Source organism: Sus scrofa, chromosome 12 (assembly GCF_054392235.1).
Source record: "Sus scrofa isolate SSC_HxYL_T2T_F1_AM1 chromosome 12, Sscrofa_HxYL_maternal_Yorkshire_Landrace_v2.0, whole genome shotgun sequence".
NCBI lineage: Eukaryota > Metazoa > Chordata > Mammalia > Artiodactyla > Suidae > Sus > Sus scrofa.
This window is the reverse complement of record NC_139394.1, coordinates 64416948-64436525: the sequence shown is the minus strand read 5'-3', so window position 1 is coordinate 64436525 and position 19578 is coordinate 64416948. Positions and strand designations below refer to the sequence as shown.

General features: G+C 45.2%; 1 protein-coding gene across 2 annotated transcripts; it reads right to left on the bottom strand.

The window, feature by feature from the left end:
- Positions 1 to 121: 121 nt before the first annotated feature.
- On the bottom strand, positions 122 to 14165 carry ZNF287 (zinc finger protein 287). Of its 2 annotated transcripts, XM_003132027.6 has the most exons (6): positions 13916 to 14165; positions 12501 to 13078; positions 11810 to 11910; positions 10302 to 10428; positions 9773 to 9859; positions 122 to 4674 (listed from the first exon to the last, which is right to left on the bottom strand). In XM_003132027.6, exons 2-6 carry the CDS (start codon positions 12901 to 12903, stop codon positions 3110 to 3112), a joined length of 2283 nt encoding a protein of 760 aa, XP_003132075.2. In that variant the 5' UTR covers positions 12904 to 13078; positions 13916 to 14165; the 3' UTR covers positions 122 to 3109. The 2 variants fall into 2 exon arrangements, with proteins under 2 accessions (XP_003132075.2, XP_013835769.1); XM_013980315.3 differs by lacking the exons at positions 10302 to 10428; positions 11810 to 11910; positions 12501 to 13078; positions 13916 to 14165 and adding an exon at positions 10003 to 10153.
- Positions 14166 to 19578: the final 5413 nt, after the last annotated feature.

Here is a 19578-nt window from a genome sequence, read left to right as displayed (position 1 = left end):
TTTAACCTTTCTGTATATTTGAACATTTTCATAGTAAAAAGTTGTGGAAAATAAGACCATCTGTTAAAAAACATGAAAGTGTCGATCAGACAACTGTAAAAGTGGGAAAAGCACAAAGATCTAGGATTCTCCACTATTATTATATTTTATAAGGGCATCAATTGCCTCAGTGTTTCAGTGGAAGACCTTATAAATGCATTATTTACATAAAACACACAAAGGTAGGAAATACAAAGTAATGCAAAGAAAGGCGCTAAGGACTGTAATACTCCACACATTCATTCCAGGAGAAAAGTGTTGTGTAAGGTATGAAGTGGTATTATAAAAATTGCATCCTAAATACAATAGTTATTTTTTAACATGATATATGGCAGAAGCATAATTTGAGTATTATGCAACCTGGAGATAACCAGCGCTTTGTGAAGGATGATTCCATGCCATCAAGGATTAACTATTTTGAGGACAAGAGAAAAGCAACTTCCTGAAGAAGACACTCAACAACAAAGCCTTGAAGATGCCAGCACACCAGGTCCTTCGCCACCTGCCTCAGGTCTCTCCAACATCCAAATGAAGCTGCACGGTCACTAAATGCTTACATTGGCATTTATGGCACCAGAACTTATACCAGTTTTTCCTCATCTAGCTCAGAAAAACTTCCTGTGCAAAGATGTCTCATGATTTCTTTAGGAACATCCCCACTGTAAGATTTGGGGACTCGAATTCTTCACTTTTTTTTTTCCCTTTGGCCGAGCCCACAGCATATGGAAGTTCCCTGGCCAGGGATTAACTGGTGCTGCAGTTGCAACCTGTGCCACAGCTGTGGCAAAGCCAGATCTTTAACAAGGGAACTTCCAGATTATTTGTTTAGAACTTCCTATTACCAACAAATGACAAATATTTGTTAAGTATTTCTTGCACATATGCATAAAAAGTATTTTAGATTTTGTCAATTTTACTCCATGTCAGTCACTTCCACCTTACTACTCAAGTCTAACTTAACTACTTATTTATTCTTTAATTCAGCCAACACCTATTGACCACCCACCACAGGCAAGGCACTAAAGAAACAAGAGCAAGATAGGAGTTCCTGTTGTGGCTCATCGGAAACGAATCTGACTAGCATCTATGAGGACACAGCTTTGATTCCTGGCCTCACTCAGTGGGTTGAGGATCCTGCGTTGCTGTGAGCTGTGGTGCAGTTTGCAGATGCGGCTCAGATCCTGAGTTGCTGTGGCTGTGGTGTAGGCCAATGGCTACAGCTCCAATTCGACCTCTAGCCTAGGAACCTCCATATGCCTCGGGTTCAGCCCTAAAAAAAGACACACCACACACACACACACACACACACAAGAATCAAGAAAGAATCAAGAGCTAGATAAAAAACGCCAACTCTCAGAACATGGTCTTAAAGTCTGATAGTGGGATGCTGTGGATAGTAAATACAATGGTATTTCTACCTGTTTGCCTTTCGGCCAGTTTTTTTTTAGGCTCTTTGGGACCCCACAAACTCAGTTATTACTGTTTAATAATCACTGCACCAATGATGACTTCTGCATCAATAATTTTTCCAATGAAACTTTTCTCCTGTTATTTTAAGAGTAATCTCTATTTTACTTAAACGTATGAGGAGTACCAATTTCAACTATTCTTTTGAAATCAGTCATTTTAGTTTTAGTTCTTATAAACAGGCTGAATTTTGCCTTTCTATTCAATTCGTCACTCTTATTTTCTTAGGTAAACCACATCCAGTAATTTCAGTTCTAACACTCACCTCTGTATTTTCTTTCCTCATCCTTAAGTCTTCAGTTTTTTTCCTGATTCACTTTCTGCACTAAACTTAAGCCTATTTTCCACTAATTTTCTCATGCTATTTAAACAGCTTCTTTCATTAACTTCCTTGTCTAAGATAATGTGGTTGCACTGGGCAACCTATCTTAGCAGGTTTCTTATGTTCATTCCATCACACGTGAGACTTAAGACCATGTCTTTCCCTTTGTTATCTTTCATTACTTCAGAAAGCTTTCTGTCGCTTAAATTATGTGTGGTTTTCAGCACAGTAAGTCCTGAAAGGATCCCATTAGGAAGTCTGGGCCCTAAGCATAGCAAGTACTCAAGAAATGTGTTTCCATGGAAGAAATGGACTTTCTACAGAAAGTCAGTCACAGGGGAACACTTAAGGTTATGAATTTAGGAGACAGGTGGGGAAAAAAGATTTTTTTTTCTTTTTAGGGCCACACCCACAGCATAGGGAAGTTTCCAGGCTAGGGGTCGAATCAGAACTGCAGCCAAAAAAAAAAAAAAAAAAAAAAAAAAAAGCAAAAGCAATTGTGTTTTTTGCTTCCAGATGACAGTTGTCAAAACCTAGTGAAACTAAGGCTAGTGTGGTTTTTTAAAGATTAAGATTGGGTGTTTAATTTTTGACTGTTTAACTAAATCTGTACATATGTTTAAGGGTTATATACACATTAGTTTCTCTATCCTTACAGATCATCATTAAGCGTCTCTTCCTTTAATACTTAAATACTTCCTTTCAGCATTTGAGGAAAAGTGTAATTAAACAGTGGTCACAGAGAAACCTTTAAGATACTCTGATCTATTTTTTTTTTTTTTTAACCTACTGGCTCCACATGGTGGTTATGGCATAATAGAAAAGGGAAGTAAAAAGGGGGGAGGGGACCCTTTCAATATTTAAGGCTTCAAAGCTGGGAAGAACCAAAGGCTTGAAAGCAGCTTTTTCATTCCTGTTGCCCTGGGATTACTCCTGGTGTGAAATCTCTGCTGGATGGACGCTTTCCCAAGTTACACACATAAGGCCTCATTAAGAAGTACTTCAAGCACAGAGTTGAGTTACAAATTTTTGAGTACTCTTACTTTCCTAAGCTTTCCTTCTGGAATGAACCGAACTGGTATCAAATAAAGGTTAGGAAGTGAATGTTTTCTTCTTAAATTTCACAATAAATTTAAATAGGTTATACCCACATTACTAATTCTGATGCTTCTTCTGAGTGATAGCTAACCTATATTGCACCTCTTTTGAGTAATGTTTTAAACACACAGAATACAAAAGAAAATTTAAGGTTTAAAACCTAAGTGGAGTCTCCTGTGTGCATTAATTACGGTGTCTGCCACCTGTATGGACACGCTGATGCTGAATGAGGTTTGTACTCTGGGTGAAGGTTTTACCACATACACGGCATGCGTAGGGCTTCTCTCCCGTGTGAATTCTCTGGTGTTGAATAAGGCATGTTCTCTGGCTAAAATCTTTGTCACATTCGTTACATTTATAGGGTCTTTCTCCAGTATGAGTCCTCTGATGTTGGTTAAGTGATGAAGAATAAATAAATGCTTTCCCACATTCATTGCATTTATAGGGCTTCTCTCCGGTGTGAATCCTCTGATGTTGAGTAAGGTTTGCACCCTGCCTATACGCTTTCCCACATATATTGCATTTAAAGGGTTTTTCTCCATTATGGATCCTCTGATGCTGAGTAAGGTGTACACTCTGGCTGAAGGCTTTCCCACACACACTGCACTTATAGGGTTTCTCTCCAGTGTGTGTTCTATGATGTTGGGTGAGATTTGCACTCTGGCTGAAGGCTTTCCCACATATATTGCATATATAGGACTTCTCTCCAGTGTGAGTAGTCTGATGCTGAATAAGAGTTGAGGAATGAGCAAAGGCTTTCCCACACTCATTGCATTTGTAACACTTCTCTCCAGAATGAATCCTCTGATGTCGAATCAGGTAAGTACTCTGACTAAACACCTTCCAGCACTCATTGCATTTATATGGTTTCTTTCCCGTGTGTATCTTTTGATGTTGAAGGAGGTGTGTGCTCTGACTGAATGTTTTCCCACATTCATTGCATATGTAAGGTTTTTCTCCAGTGTGGACTCTCTGGTGGTTAATCAGCGATGAGCTGTGGCTGAAGGTTTTTCCACACTCCAAGCACCTGTAGGGTTTCTCGCCAGTGTGTGTCCTCTGATGGATGGTGAGGTGGGCACGCTGGCTGAAGTCCTTCCCACAGTCATCACACCTGTAGGGCTTCTCTCCCGTGTGGATCCTCTGGTGGATGGTGAGGTGTGCACGCTGGCTGAAGGCTTTCCCACACTGGTGGCACTCGTACGGCTTCTCTCCCGTGTGCATCCTCTGATGTGCAATGAGGGATGAGACGTGTCTAAACTCTTTCCCACACTCTTCACATTCATAAGACTTCTCTTTGGCATGGCTGCTTTGGTGCTTGATGAGGGATGGGTATTTCCTAAACTTCTTTCCACACACGTTACACTTATAAGGCTTCTCTCCAGGATATATTTTTCTGTGTACGATCCCATAGGAGACATGATTGAAGGCTGCCCTTTCATCGTACACAAAAGTTTTATCATCCGACTGGGTACCAAACTGTATAATTAGGTTTGGATGCTTTTCAAAATTACTTGTATATATACTGTATTTACTAAAATACTCTTCTGTAGGATCATCTTCTTGTGAAAGGACTGACTTCAAATTGAAATCTCTCTTGGTGGGAATCCTCCTGAAGGTCCCTGTTGCCTGTCCCTCCATTGTGTTCTCATAATCATAGGGTTCTTCCAGCTTGATGGGCTTGGTTTCATCCTTTGTGAGTTTAGAAATATTTTCTGCTGGAGGACCCTCTTGGGCTTCTGTTTCCCATTCTGAAATTTAAAAAAATATACAAAGTTTTGCTCTGTTTGGAGAGAAGAAGGTGCCAAAGCAGAAACAAAATAATGAACATGAATAAAATGCCTAAAAAGGTTATAGTTCTGTCCTTATGGCATGGGAGAGGAGGGTAAAGGGCAGAGAACAGGACTAAATCGTTGAAGTGGGGGACTCCTCACCACTCAATAGGGGCAGAGAGTTAACAGGATAGGTTAGGTCAGAGCTAAGATGGGGAAATAGGAAACAAGACTGTGGGACAAGGTGGGGTGACATTTATCACACAATTATTTATACTTTTGTACACTATAACTTACATGACGGGTCATAAAGCAGGCAGGCTGTCATCACCCCTCCTTCTGATGTATTCCCCACACCCTATAAAATATTCTGAAGGCAGTTCCAAAGAGTGTGTTCCAGGCTTAAACACATCTGGGTATCTCCTGCAGCCTAAAGCAATGGTTCTTAGGGATACAGACCCCAGACCAGTGGTGTAAGCACCACTGTCACCTGGAATATACCAGGTGACAGGGCCCCTCCCAGATGTACTGAATCAGAAAACTTGGGGGTGGGCTAAGCCCTCTGGGAGGCTTTGAAGCACACTGAAGTTTTAGAATCAATGGCTTAAAGGATAAAAGAGAAAGAAAATTCAAAAATACCTCCACTCAGTATTCAGTCCCCAAATCATCTAGCTTTTTCTATTCTACCTTCTACCAAACACTTTATGTTCAGCTTAAAGTTCAAAGTTACCCACATGACACAACTACATCCTCCTACTCTTCTAATGGTGCCCCTGATCCCAGACTCCAGGCCTTCTCTTGTGACACCTTGTCAACCTACTGAAAAAGATGCTTGTGACCCATAATCCTAAATTAGGATTAGGTTGAGTCATATGAAATTGTTTCTTCTGTATGTCAATATGGCTGAATATCAAGAGTCTGATATGGTCCAACCTACTATAATATTGGGCCGATGGGAAGACCTGCCCTCACATTATTATTTCACAATTTTGTGTGTTGCTTATATTTCCAACTCAGATACAAACTCTGGAAATAGCTTATGCTTCTTTTATGTTTCCTTCAGAAATGGCCCATTACAACAGAAATTAGTGCAACATTGTAAATAAACTATACTTTAATAAAAATTTTTTTTTACATGGCCGAAGGCTCTATGGAGGCTATCTAACTGAATTGGTAAAATAAATGACAATATGTTGCTGCAAAAAGGTCAACTCAAATGAAAGTGTGTGTATGTATGTGTGCAAGCACAGGCGCTCATGTGCACACACACACCAAGAAAAACTTGGATGCCCAAACATGGCTAAAAAGCAATCATATGAGGATTTGTTGATGACTATTATGTTTCCATTATGGTTGTTTAAAACAAAATTAACTTACAATACCTTTCTCCTTTGAAATTAGGTAAGAAAGATATGACTTGCAAATATTCTGAATTATATCATGGGAGTTTCCGTGTGGCTCAGTGGGTTAAGAACCCAACTAGTATCCATGAGGATGCAGGTTCGATCCCTAACCTCACTCAATAGGTTAAAGATCTGGTGTTGCTGCAAGCTGTGGCATAGGTGGAGGATGTGGCTCAGACCTGACAATGCTGTGGCTGTGGTGCAGGCTGGCAGCCAGGAACTTTCATACGCCACAGGTACAGCTCTAAAAAGACCAAAAAAAAAGAATTACATGATGAAATGTAATCAGATATGGAGTGTATATTATAGCAAAGACAGTACTTGGACAGTTCAAAAACTTTTTAAGATGCAAATTAAAGGATAATAACTTTACAAATATATCCATTCAACAGACTCATCCATCAATAAAATTCTAGCTAGAACAGGAGAGGATGGAATATTGGTAACTGATAAAAATAACGAGGTTAAGTATATTGATAGAAAAAGGACATAGTAAGTGGGGAAAAAAAGAGGCAAAAAATGACATATAGAGAGGCCCCACATGTGTAAAGATATGCGTCTCCCTCTTCTCATCCCAAACAAGGGGCTTCTGCAGTGTCAGGCCTTCTGCAGTGGATCAGCAGTGTCTGCAGGTGTGTGTCTATATGTAAGTAAGGGAGGAAGACACATTTCTTCATGCTTCCCTGTGCTGCTTGAATTTACAAACTATTTTTATTACTTTGATTCAAATACAAAATTCAGATATTAGAAAATGCTTAGTAGTAATGTTAATTGAAAAAAAGCAGTATCATAACTAGCATAGAACTAGATATATGTTACCAAAACACTAACTGAGATTTTAGATTCAAAAAAATTTTCTGATTTTCAATAAATTGGCTATATTTCTTTTATTGTTATTTAGTACTAGAAATTACTTTTTCTGGAGGAAAAAAATTTAAAAACAACTTTCTCAAACCACGATTTATCACTTCCCCCCTTAAAAAAAACAAAATGAGAATGGTGACAGACTACATGGGAGGCATGTATATACATCCATAATATATGATCATCAGAAATGATGAGATAATAAAAAAAAATGGTTTATTTTAGAACACATAAAAAAAAAAGAAAGAGAGATATCAACTGCCTTCTTAGGTCCTACCCAGAGTTCTTTCCTTCAGCTGCAAACTGCTCTCAGCATTAAAATGACAATCAAAATGAAGTTTAATAAAAGTAACTGCATAAAAAAAAAAAAAAGAAATGATGAGATAGTACTAGAGGCTGAGTTTAGCTTCTATGTAATCAGAATCAGTCTCTGAAAGACTGTTTCATACACCTGAGAAGGAAGCACTAAAGTTATAAATAACAATTAACAAGCTCAGCGGTTTCCCATTGTGGCTCAGTGTAATAAACCTGACTAGTATCCATGAGGTTGCTGGTTAGATTTCTAGCCCCGCTCAATGGGTTAAAGACCCAGCACTGTTGTGAGCTGCGGTCTACGTCGCAGACATGGCTTGGACCTGGCATGGCTGTGGCCGTGTGGTGTAGGCTGGCAGCTGCAGCTCTGATTCCAACCTCTAGCCTGGGAACTTCCATATGCCGCCAGTGAGGCCCTAAAAGACAAAACAAACAAGCAAAAAAAGCTTAAAGTAATAAGCCTGAGCGATGCCATAAAGAAATTGCTAGTATAAGTGTACTTTTTTTTTTTTGGCTGCCCCACAGCATATGAAGTTTCCCGGGCCAGGGATCAGATCCAAGCCACAGTTGCTACTTATGCTGCAGCTGCAGCAACACTGGCTCCTTTAACCCACTGTGTTGGGCCTTGTATTGAACCTGCATCTTGGCGCTGCAGAGACACTGCTGTTCCCATTATGCCACAGTGGGAACACCACAGCCAATTTCTGCTGTACAGCTAAGTGACCCAATCAGACATATACAGACATTCCTTTTATCTTTAGTGGAATATATTCTAAGGACATGAGGAAATTCTGAACTCTACCTGAGCAGTTTGTTATTTCAATGATAACGATATGATCCTGAAATCATTTTTGTGTGTATTTTATGAAAGAGCAAATGAGTAACTATACTGATATTGGGAAGCAGGTGACTCACTGTGTGGGAAAGGAGACAGAAAATGGGTGTGGGGGAGTTCCTGTCGTGGCTCAGGGGTAACGAACTCGACTTGTATCCATGAGGACACGAGTTTGATCCCTGGCTTTGCTCAGTGGGTTAAGGATCTGGCGTTGCCGTGAGCTGTGGTGTAGGTCACAGACAAGGCTTGGATCCCATGTTGCTGTGGCTGTGGTGTAGGCTGGAAGCTGCTGCTCTGATTCAACCCCTAGCCTGGGAGCTTCCATATGCTCCCTTGTGGTGTTGGATCTGAATTACAGCTGTCAGTGTGAGGCAGGATCAGAGAGATCTTCACAAACACAGAGTTCGATCTACTGCACAGATGGAGAAGCAATGGTACCCAGAGGACTAATGCTGCCCAGATCCTGGTTTATCATCCCTAATCACCATTAAAATGACCCTTGTTCCTTAGAGAAGTCCCAGGTCGAGAGGCACAAGCGAGCCTACAGATCATCAGCCAGGAAATGCTCAAAGACTGGGGACCTCTCAAAAGGACAGTGGACTTGGTCTGAAAGGCTGCCACTGCCCAAATTTGGGATGACTGAGCATCAAAAACAAACACCCCTCCCCCCACAACTGGAATTAATGGGCTAGTAACACAATAAATTTTTAAAAATTCCATTACTCCATAGTGACACATACATATAAAAATGGGGTGGGAAGAGACACCACGATTCTTTACAGATTATCATTAAGAAGGGACAGCAGAGTCAGAAAATCACCATCTTGCAACCAGAAAAGTAACAAAGCAAGGATCCTCAATGGACGCTAATGTCCTTAAATGAAAGGTCACCAGGGAACAGAATAGTCATGTGGCCTCTAAGCATCAATCCACAGACTGATGACATAGAGGGAGGAACTGGGTGAACATGGCACACAGGTGGGAGACTTCTGTCTGCAGAGATCTGGCTTTATATATTTTTACAATTTTTGATCTTGTGAATACACTATCTTTTAAAATAATTAGAAAATAAAAAGGAAAAGAATGAGGAGAGTGAAGGCAGGGGGCTACAGAGTTTTGTCAATAAACAGAAAAGAAAGTCAAAAACAAGTTGAGAAGGTTCAAAATTTGGGATTTTAGGGGACATTCATGTGTGTTTAAAAATGGAAGGAGGAGTTCCCTGGTGGCCTAGTAGTTAAGGAAGCAGCATTGGCACTGTTGTGGCTTAGTCTACTGCAGGGGTACAGGCTGATCATCCCTGGCCTGGGAGCTTCTGCATGCTGTGGGTGCAGCCAAAAAAAAAAAAAAAAAAAAAAAAAAAAGGAGGGAACATAAGGAAAGCCAAAGACAAAGCTCTAAGGGACAGAACAAAGGGTCATGGAGAAGCACAAAATGAGACGTTGGCGGGGGTGGGGAGTAGGGGAGGGTGTAAAAATGACATCTGAAAAATCTCTTCCTGAAGACGGCTTCTGTAAGGAAGCAATGCACAGCAGCTCAGAGTCCTCCACAGGCTGGGATGTCTCTGTGTGAAGTGACTTGGCCATATTTAAAATCATATCTCACCGCCCTCAGGACAGTAAGGCTCCTGAGCACAAAGAACGCCATCCGCTGGTGGTTCTCTCACCTGGACTAGGGCCTTCTAAAATTTCTTTGATCACCATCCACGGCTCTTCCAATATGGGAATCACAGTTGGTCTGTACACTGTAAGTCCTGTTCAGGAGGAACAGATGGAGTATTATCCTAGAGAAAAAAGGTTGTTCAAATTTTACTGCCTGACTTCTTCTTGCCAATGAGGACAGACCTCCAACAGAAAAATGGTTTGTGGATACGACCTAGTGAATGAGGTCACTGACCTTTGCGGAGCTGGGACAAAAATTTCCTGCCATGCTGTAGGACGCATGCGTAGAGATCCTGGGGGAAGTGGGCAACGAGCAAGGCCTGGTGCTGGATGGTGGCTCTGGGAGGCTGTGCACCCTAGTTTCTGATGACCTCTCACCTAGAAACCTTTCATTCGGGAAAAGGGAGTAGAACTTGGCCGTTTCTGTGCCTGACCAGGATGAGCATGCTCACCTCTAGGCCTGAGCCATTTTTAACAGCTGGTGGGTAGGCTGTTGGGGGGGGTGGGCAGGGGCCGCAGGTGACACTTGCTCACCCAGAGAAACCATGTTCCAGTAGTTCTGCAGCGTCACAGTCTTGTACAACTCCTTCTGCACAGGACGCATGAGCTCCCAGTCCTCCTGGGTGATGTCCACAGCCACGTCTTTGAACGTCATGGATTCCTGAAATATCAAACGTGACATCACTTGATTCAGGAACTAGCAGGAAGGGGCAAGTCCGTGTGTGATGGGGGAACCACAGTCTTTTTTTAGGGCCATTCCTGTGGCATATGGAAGTTCCCAGGTTAGGGGTAGAATCAGAGTTATAGCTGCCAGCCTACGCCACAGCCACAGCCACAGCAACGCGGGATTCAAGCCACGTTTGCAACATACACCACAGCTCACAGCAACACCAGATCCTTAAGCTACTGAGCAAGGCCAGGGATCGAACCAGCGTCCTCATGGATACTGGTTGGGTTTGTTACCACTCAGCCATGAAGGGAACTCAGGAACCACAGTCTTGAGCTGGTTTCAATTTTGGACCATGTATATTTTTATAGTAAACCTTTCTTGTAAGATGACCTGAGCTGCTCTTCCTTAAAATAGCAGACTCATGATAAAGCGTAACACCATGTAATTTGAGGCCTTTAATTACTTGTTAATGAAGAAAAATAATATTGTAACTATTGTTTGATTTTTTTTCTTTTTGGAATGCACCCATAGCATATGGAAGTTCGGGCGCCAGGGACTGAATCTGAGTTGCAGCTGTGGCAATACAGGATCCTTTAACCATTGCACAAGCCTGGGGATGGAACCCACACCTCTGCAGCAACCTGAGGCATTGCCGCTGGATTTTTTTTTTTTTTGCCTTTTCTAGGGCCGCTCCTGCTGCATATGGAGGTTCCCAGGCTAGGGGTCTAATCGGAGCTGTAGCCGCCGGCCTACACCAGAGCCACAGCAATGCCAGATCCGAGCCGCATCTGCGAACCACACCATAGCTCACGGCAACAACAGATCCTTAACCCACTGAGCAAGGCCAGGGAACAAACCTGCAACCTCATGGTTCCCAGTCAGATTCGTTAATCACTGGGCACTATGGGAACTCCTGGATTCCCTCTTCTTTTTTTTTTTTTTTTTTTTGCTATTTCTTGGGCCGCTCCCACGGCATATGGAGATTCCCAGGCTAGGGGTTGAATCGGAGCTGTAGCCATCAGCCTACGCCAGAGCCACAGCAGTGCCAGATCCGAGCCACCTCTGCAGCCTACACCACAGCTCATGGCAACACCAGATCCTTAACCCACTGAGCAAGGGCAGGGACCAAACCCGCAACCTCATGGTTCCTAGTCGGATTCGTTAACTACTGCGCCACGACGGGAACTCCAGGATCCCCCTTCTGATATGAGGCATTCACCTACCTTAACAGGCCAAGGTGACTAAAGGAGAAAAACTGAGGCTTAGGTCCGTGATAGGACTTTCAGAGTCAAAGCAGTGAGAGGGCCAGGTTAGACAAGGTTCTCACACTCCAGGATTGCATTTTAAAATCACAGAAGAAACTGACACTCACTTTGGTCACCAAGTCATTTAGCCACCCTGCCTGGAAAGCTTGTCTTCCTTTGGAGTCTTCCTCTGGGGTTTCTTGAGAAAGGGCAGAGTTCTGAGAAGCAGCTAGGGAAGACAAAGACCATGTGGAGGTCAGTCCTGTGTGCACAGCCCAGGAAACGCTTCACCAGCAGAGGCCTACATTTCCTCAAAGTGAGGAGTCAGAAGGAAACCAAAAACAGCGTATGCCCACTTCAAAGAACCAAAGGGAAGAGGCAATGACTTATCCTAGGACATCAGCACAGGCTTCAAAACCAAGTCTGCTCTGGGCGTCTAATGAACATGTCCCAAATACACAATTTTCTACTAAATCCTCATGTGATATGAGTTTTGTGAGCTGTTGTTTTACTTAGTAAAGAGATGTTCTCGGGGCACTTTTACAGAATGGTTCAAACTCTTTAGGGAAATGTCCTGAGGGCTCCCATGGGGGTAATTTGTTTGTGTCTGGTCACTGTTTTATGACACATGTCCTCTGGGTGTGTTGGGTTCTGAGGGGGGCAAGCTGAGGGGGGCGCCATGCAGAGTGGGGCTCACGTGAAGCCGGTATCACTCGCTAACCTCTGTTCTCCTAATCACCTCCAAGGGCTGCTCCAGGACGGACGGCTGTTTTCTCCGACCACCCAGGACTCCTCCCCTCTTTGCCCCACAAGTCTCACCTTCCTCCTCTAGAATCTGAGTCAAATCCTCCACCAGAGTCACCACCTCCTCGCTGCTCCTTGGGTACTGGGACTTCACCCAAGTCCTAACCTCCCCAGGCAGGATGGTCAGGAACTGTTCCAGAATCAGCAGCTCCAGGATCTGTTCCTTAGAGTGAATCTCGGGTCTTAGCCACTTAAGGCAGAGCTCTCGGAGCTGATTCAATGCCTTCCGAGGACCAGCCAGGTCTGGGTACGGAAAGTTCCTAAAGTTCTGCCGACAGGTCTCAGTGTCACGCAAGAGTCTTGCGGCGAGGATTTCCTTCTCAGCATTTCGGGGTCCACCCTGAGCCTTGTCTGGTTTCCACGTTAGAAGGACCTGGGCACGGGAAGAACTGGCTGTCCTCTTGCCCGGGGAGAACATTGCTACAGACAGGAGAGCCAACCTGGCAACAGCCTTTATTTCTCCAGGAGTGAGCCAACTGTTTGGAGTCGAATGCTAGAGCCACAAAGACATTTATCCAGGGCTGCTGCAGCCAGGGGCAGAACAGAGTCAAGGCAGAGTTAGCAGTCTTACTTTTAGGGATGGTTAAGAGATCCTGAAACACAAGAACAGACCACAAGGTCAAGAATCCCTGGTGCTCTCTGCCATTTGCACAAACAGAAATGGACCATCCGGAGTGTACAAATATACCCGTGGTCTCCCCGCCTTATAGTCTTAGACTTGCAAGATGGATTCAATCTGCCCTTGGCACATGTTGGGACTGCCATAACAAGGTGAGGACAGAAGCAAAGACTTGAATCCTGAGCAAAATGACAGGTCAAACATTTACCTTGTTTTAACAAAGTTTTTTTTCTTTTTTTTTTACAGAAAGAAAGCTGCCGTACTTTAGTCACAGATGTAACAGAAGTTGTATCGACTGAACTGGCTCTCTAAATAACAGAGCAAACCTTACTTAAAACAAACTAGGAGGAGAGCTTCCTCCTCAAGTGCCCAGGGTTGCCAAGGGAATGGTCAGGGGAAAAGGGCGAGCCATTTACCTGCCTGCATGTTACTACCAGCCTGTTCCAGCCCATCACCATCTGAGGGCTGGGGACTGGAAAGCAGATGAGATTAGCGTAGCTTGAAGCCCGTTAAGAGCTTCCACAGGACACCATTCCTTAGGAATACATTTGAAATCAGGACTCCTGCAGAAAACCTCCTTGCAGGCCTGACCTGGAGGAGAACCAACACCACCTGTCCACGGCTACAACTCTGAGCCCTCCTCAACCCCGTCGTGTCCCCCAAAGTCTGCTGCTCACCAGGCCTGCAAGGCAGAGGCTCCCCTCGCCTCTCCTCCCCAACTGGATCCCCTAACTCCGCAGCAGGAGGGTCGCGAGCGGTTGTGCGGGGACCGCCCTGCAGCCTCCACCCGGCAGGCCGCCCGCATCCTTACCTGTGGCCGAACCCGCGGACACGCAGCGGAGCGGCCCGAGAGGCCCGGGGCAACAATGGCGGCGGCCGCGGCGCCTGCGTGGCGGGCTCGGCCCCGCGCTGCGGAGGGGCCTTGGCCCCGCCACGTCCGGTGCCAGAGAGCACCGCGCCTCGGCCGGAGCCGCCTGTCCAGCTCGGTCCTGGGAAGCCCGGCCCGGAACCCGCCGCGCCCCGGCTCTGCCGCGACCTCGCCTCGGCGCCACCGCGCATGTGCGCAGGGAGAACGCTGCGCGCCCGCCGAGCCAATCGGAAGCCGCTCCCGGCCCTCCGCACCCGAGCCGCGGACCACGGACCCGTCTCCATGGCAACCTCCTCCACCCAAAGAGGGGCCTTGCTTGTTGGCCGGCGAGGTTCCGAGGGTACTTTAAAGTTTCTCTGGGCTGGGGCAGGTCTGGCAGACGCGTGGGACGGAGGTCGGGGAGCAGTATCAGGGAGAGGGGGAGAACGGTGGAGTGGTGGTGAGAGACCCGCGCTAATCAACCAGAGCAAAACTGGTGCCAGAGTGGCTAGAGGAAGGATGGGCAGGGAAGACATGGGTTTTAACTGTTCAAGATTCTGAGCATCTCCTTAGTAATCTGTTTCTGAGACTCTCATATTGGAAAAAAGAGCAACATCCAGCATCAAGTTGTTTATAAGACACTCAAAACCTATATAAAATGCTTGAAAATAAAAGGATAGAAAACGTATTCCAGAGTTCCCATGATTTAATGCTGTGCTGTCAAACCACACCGAAGCTTAATGGTGTTAGAGAACAAGCACTTTATTATGCTCATGAATTCTGTGGATCAGGAATTTGGAAGGGGAACAGTGGATGTGGCTCTTCTCTGCTCCATTGTGTCAGGAGTCTCAGTTGAGATGATTTGATGGCAAATCAAATCAAATCCTGATTCCACTTCCAAGATGTATTTTCTACTCACATGTTGCCAGGTTGGGCTGAGGTGGTTTAAGGATGAACTCAGCTTGGATATGATCACAGTGCCTGTAGAGGCCTTTTTGGGATGAAGGACTCAGTTGGCAGCTGAAAATAGCAGCTCTGGGCTTTAAGAGCAGGTGTTCTTGGAGTTCCCTAGAAGCTTAGGGGTTAACGACGTGGCGCTGTCACTGCTGTGGTGCCACAGCTAAATCCCTGGCTTAGGAAACTCTGTATGTGGTGGGTGTGGCCAAAAAAAAAAAAAAAAAAAAAAAGAGCAAGTGTTCTAGTGAACTATAGAGAAGCTCCATGGCTGATTATGACACAGCCTTGGAAGTCACGAAGTACCACTCCCACTGTCCTCTGAAGGAGCAAAGCTTAACTTCAGGTAAGTTGAATTCTTGATCCCAGGAACTTTGCTATGCCTACATCAGGACCTTGTTTGGAGGGAGGAAACCCCGAGACTTGGGATGGGGATATTTAGATTGATGCCAAACCCTGTAAACACGTCTGACTTCTTTGGGAGGTCAAACGGGACCCGATCCTCCCAAGTCTAGTTTGAAGATGAAGCAGACGAGGCTTCTACTTTGTGATAAAACCTGTGCCCCTCTCACAATTTACTCTTTCCCCACCTCCTGATCACTAGACCAATAACTAGGGTCAAGTCACCACAAAACCCTGCAGGGGAAACATTGGGCTTGATAAGCAAGGAAGAGAACTATTCAGTTGCTGCAGGCGTGGCCAGCGTGTGCCTGTAGGAACCAGGATAGTGTGGGTCTAGATGCTGAGGATGCTGGACCAGAGTGCAGAACATACAGCTGAGTGCTGGACGGTTTACTGAAAAGGAACGCTCTCCTGTGGTAAGGATTTAAACACTCTGGTGAGGATGCCAGGAGGGGGTGCCGACCCACTGCCAGAGAGGGCTCTGGAGCCCCTGAGGAATAGGTGGCTTGGCACTAAGCAGACATGCCAGACCTGCCTGGCAAACGGTGAAAGGGGAGGTTAAAAGGCTCAGAGAAGTGGGCAATCCAGAACAGGCAGGGGGCGTAAGGCTGGAAAATGTTCCAGTTCTGTGGGCTCTCCTTCACAGGCTGAGGCTGATCTAGGGGGGTTGTTGGAAACCGGGGCTCCCTTAACACAAGGCGTCCTCAATGATTACTGAGTGAGCAGTAAGGCCAAATTGGAACGAGGTGGGAGAGCCGAAGGGAGCGCTTTACCTTCCGAGAGCGATGGAGGCAACAGAACAAGGCGGCTCGGCAGGCTTGACGCGGGTGGTGCTCAGTGTATACATTCCAGTGAGATGAAGGCTAGATGATGGAGAGTGGAGGTGAAACCTTCCCTTTACTATCAAGAAAAAGAGGAAGAACACAAACTAATCAAATGAAAATGGAAAGTGGAGACATTGTTATACACCGCAGGTAAAGAAAAGGTATTATAAGGGAGTGCTGCGGACAAGGTACGCCCACAAATTCAGGTAATTTAGATGAAACCGAAAATTTAGTTTCTGCTATTGGGTAGGCGGCCAGCCTCTCTGCGCTGCCCCATACTGGCCACAAGAGGGCGGGCGCGCGAACCCGGCCTTTCCGACCCCGCCGGAGCGCATGCGTGTTTATCCGCGGAGGGGGGCGCCGCAGCCACGTGGAGAAAAGTGCTTAGGGTCTGCTCCCATCCCTCTCCAGGGCAAGCATTCCTTTTCTGGAATGTTCCTGTGTCTTTCAGCCTGTACCTTCTCGTGTAGTATTTTATCAGGGTTTATATTCCAACAGTAGCAGCTCATCCAGGCGTTCGAACGTTGTACTCACAACATGCGGGGGTATTTTGTAACATTCAGAGACATGAGAAACGCAGACCAGGATGAAGGAAGGGACAGAATCTCCGTTCCTAACATCCTCGTGTGAGCTGGAAGGGAAAGGGGGAAACGAGCGCTCCCCTGGATGTGCTTGTGTTAATTTTTTAATGATTCATTTTCAGTATAAGTTAAAACTAGTTGAAAACAGATTGAAAAACTGGGAAGTAGGAGTGGTAAAAAAACCCCAAAACATTAAGTTTAATTTATACCAAGAGAAAACTTATTATAAATATACTTGCCTGGCTTTCTTGGAAGCAAATTCAGTAACTTTTGTTGTTGTTTTTAGGACCACCTGTGGCATATGGAGGTTCCCAAGCTAGGGGTCTAATTGGAGCTATAGCCGCTGGCCTATGCCAGAGCCACAGCAATGTGGGATCGGAACCGCGTCTGTGACCTACACCACAGCTCATGGCAACACCAGATCTTTAACCCACTGAGCGAGGCCAGGGATTGAACCCACAACCTCATGGTTCCTAGTTGGATTCGTTTGCACTGTGACACTATGGGAACTCCAAACTCAATAATATTTTAAAAAATATATTTCTTACCTTATCTAGTTTTCTCTTGAGATAATTGACATGTTTATCAGTTGTTCATGACCCAGTGACAATCTTAAACAATTGTTCATTAATTTCGGTGTTTTCTCTGGAAGGACCGCGTTGTGACATCAGTGGGCTATTTATCTGCAAAGACAAATTGAGAAACTTTCTTCATTATTCTGGGTAGACTGCCCACGTTGTCAAATGTCTGTATTAGATTTTTCAAATAATGAAAATGAGCTCTCCAGTTCACTGCAAGATGGGAAGCATGCTTATTCAAGTCCCTTCATAAGGAGTAACCCTGAGCCCAGTAGGTTGGGGGCAGGGAGGGCAGGGTGCAGGCTTGGCAGTTCCAGGGGACAGGCCCAAAGAGCCAGTCTGGGGTCCGGCCGCACTCTGAGACAGCTTTCCCAGTAGTACATCCTTGGATTGTTTCCAGTGGAACAATGATGCCCCATTGGGCCAAAGAGCAATTTTTGTGGCTTTTGCACAGAAAAGAAAGAGGTGCTCTTCACACATCTCCCAGCTTCTCAGCTGGGGTTAGGGAGCTGCGGGTGTGTGTGTCTTTCCGGATTTAGTTTATTAATCCAGCGTTTCTCTTGTAGCCTCGTCATTTGTTTGTTTGTTTGTTTGTTTGTTTTTGGTCTTTTTAGGGCTGCACCCACGGCATATGGAAGTTCCCAGCTTAGGGGTCTAGTAGCTGCCGGCCTTTGCCATAGCCACAGCAGCATGGGATCCAAGCCGTGTCTGTGACCTACACTACAGCTCATGGCAATGCCAGATCCTTAATCCACTGAGCGAGGCCAGGGATTGAACCCCTGTTCTTGTGGGTACTAGTTGAGTTCTTTATCAGTGAGTCACGACAGGAACTCCTAGCCTTGTCATTTTAAAAATTATTCTTGAATATAGAGGCAGAATGGGCTTGCATAAAAACTACAAAACCATCCCTTTACTAGATACAAAATTATCCTTAAACATTTGAAAACGCCCTGAAAAAACTGTCAGAATCCCATACTTGCGTTTCACGTGGGCAATCTTCCTGTTCGTATCAGCTATGTTTTCCTACCACATGGTTCTGAGCTGTGCGGGGAAAATACCTCCGCATCTGTTCTGGTTGACTCTGTATAAGAGGAGAGGTAAAACCGTATCCAGTTGTCTCCATGTCTCTTCTCAGGAGTAGTGATCATGAGAAGACAATACATTAAAGAATATATGATCAGGGATTTCAAGGGCCATTGTAATTGTCTGCATTTGGGAGTGAAGAATTCTGCAGACTTGGGGCAGATTGAATGAATGTTACAAGGTGTTGGGATGAGCATGTGTCACCTGTCTTTGCCTTTGAGTTCCCACTGCTCTCTTCAGCTAAATCACAATATTGACTACAATCCTAAATACTCTGCCCATGTTCCCATTTCCCTAACAGCTACACCCTGATGAGTGAGACTCTTATAAACCAAGGAAAAAGAAATAAAACAGTGACAGAATTACTACTGTACGGCAGTTCTATTTAAATGTCATGGTTATTCAAGCTCTCATATTGCTGAATGACACTGGCCAAGCATTTAATTTAATTAAAAATGTGCTAAGTGATGTCGATCATACCTCAGTGAAGCTGGAGGAAACATAAATTTTAAACCCTTGTTAAATGTGCCATCAGTGTGTTCTATATTAAGGTAGAGCAAAATCATGTTTTAAGTAACCATCTGGCAATGGTGAACGTCCAGGTGTTTTTCCAACAAAGGACTTGCCCCCCGAACATCCCCGTGTGTCCTGAACATGATCCCCGTAGATGAGGTGAAGCCTTGAATTACCTCTGAGCCTAAGTGTGGCTTGTACCAGCCTCCCTTACTTAGGATTCCTGAAGTGCCTAGTCCCAAACTCGAGGGTCCTCTGGATAAAGGGGGGTGCGGGCTGCAAGGGTCAGCAGATACCCTATCTTACCAGCCATGTTGGGATACTTAAACAGTCCTGCGGACTGCTGTCTACACCAGGCGGAGCCTCCAACCGGAGCACCACCAGCCCTGGTTGGAGCTGGGCAAGGTCCCCCTGTGAAACTCCCTGGCTGCCAGGCAGGACCCATGCCCAGCCCCCTGAGGGCCAGCTGCAGGCTCCCTGGGATGCCCTCTCAAACCCCTCTCCTCAACCACAACCCGCCTACCTCCCTTGCCTGGTCCCACACTGATCCTTTACAGTGCCTAAGGAGGTGGCAGGTCCTGTGTGGAGCTGGGCAGTCCAGCGGAGCCTATCTGGCTGCTCATTCTGTCTTCCGATTGGCCCTTCTTTTCTGAACGGCCACAGTCCCTTCGTCGTGATTCTGCAACATCCAG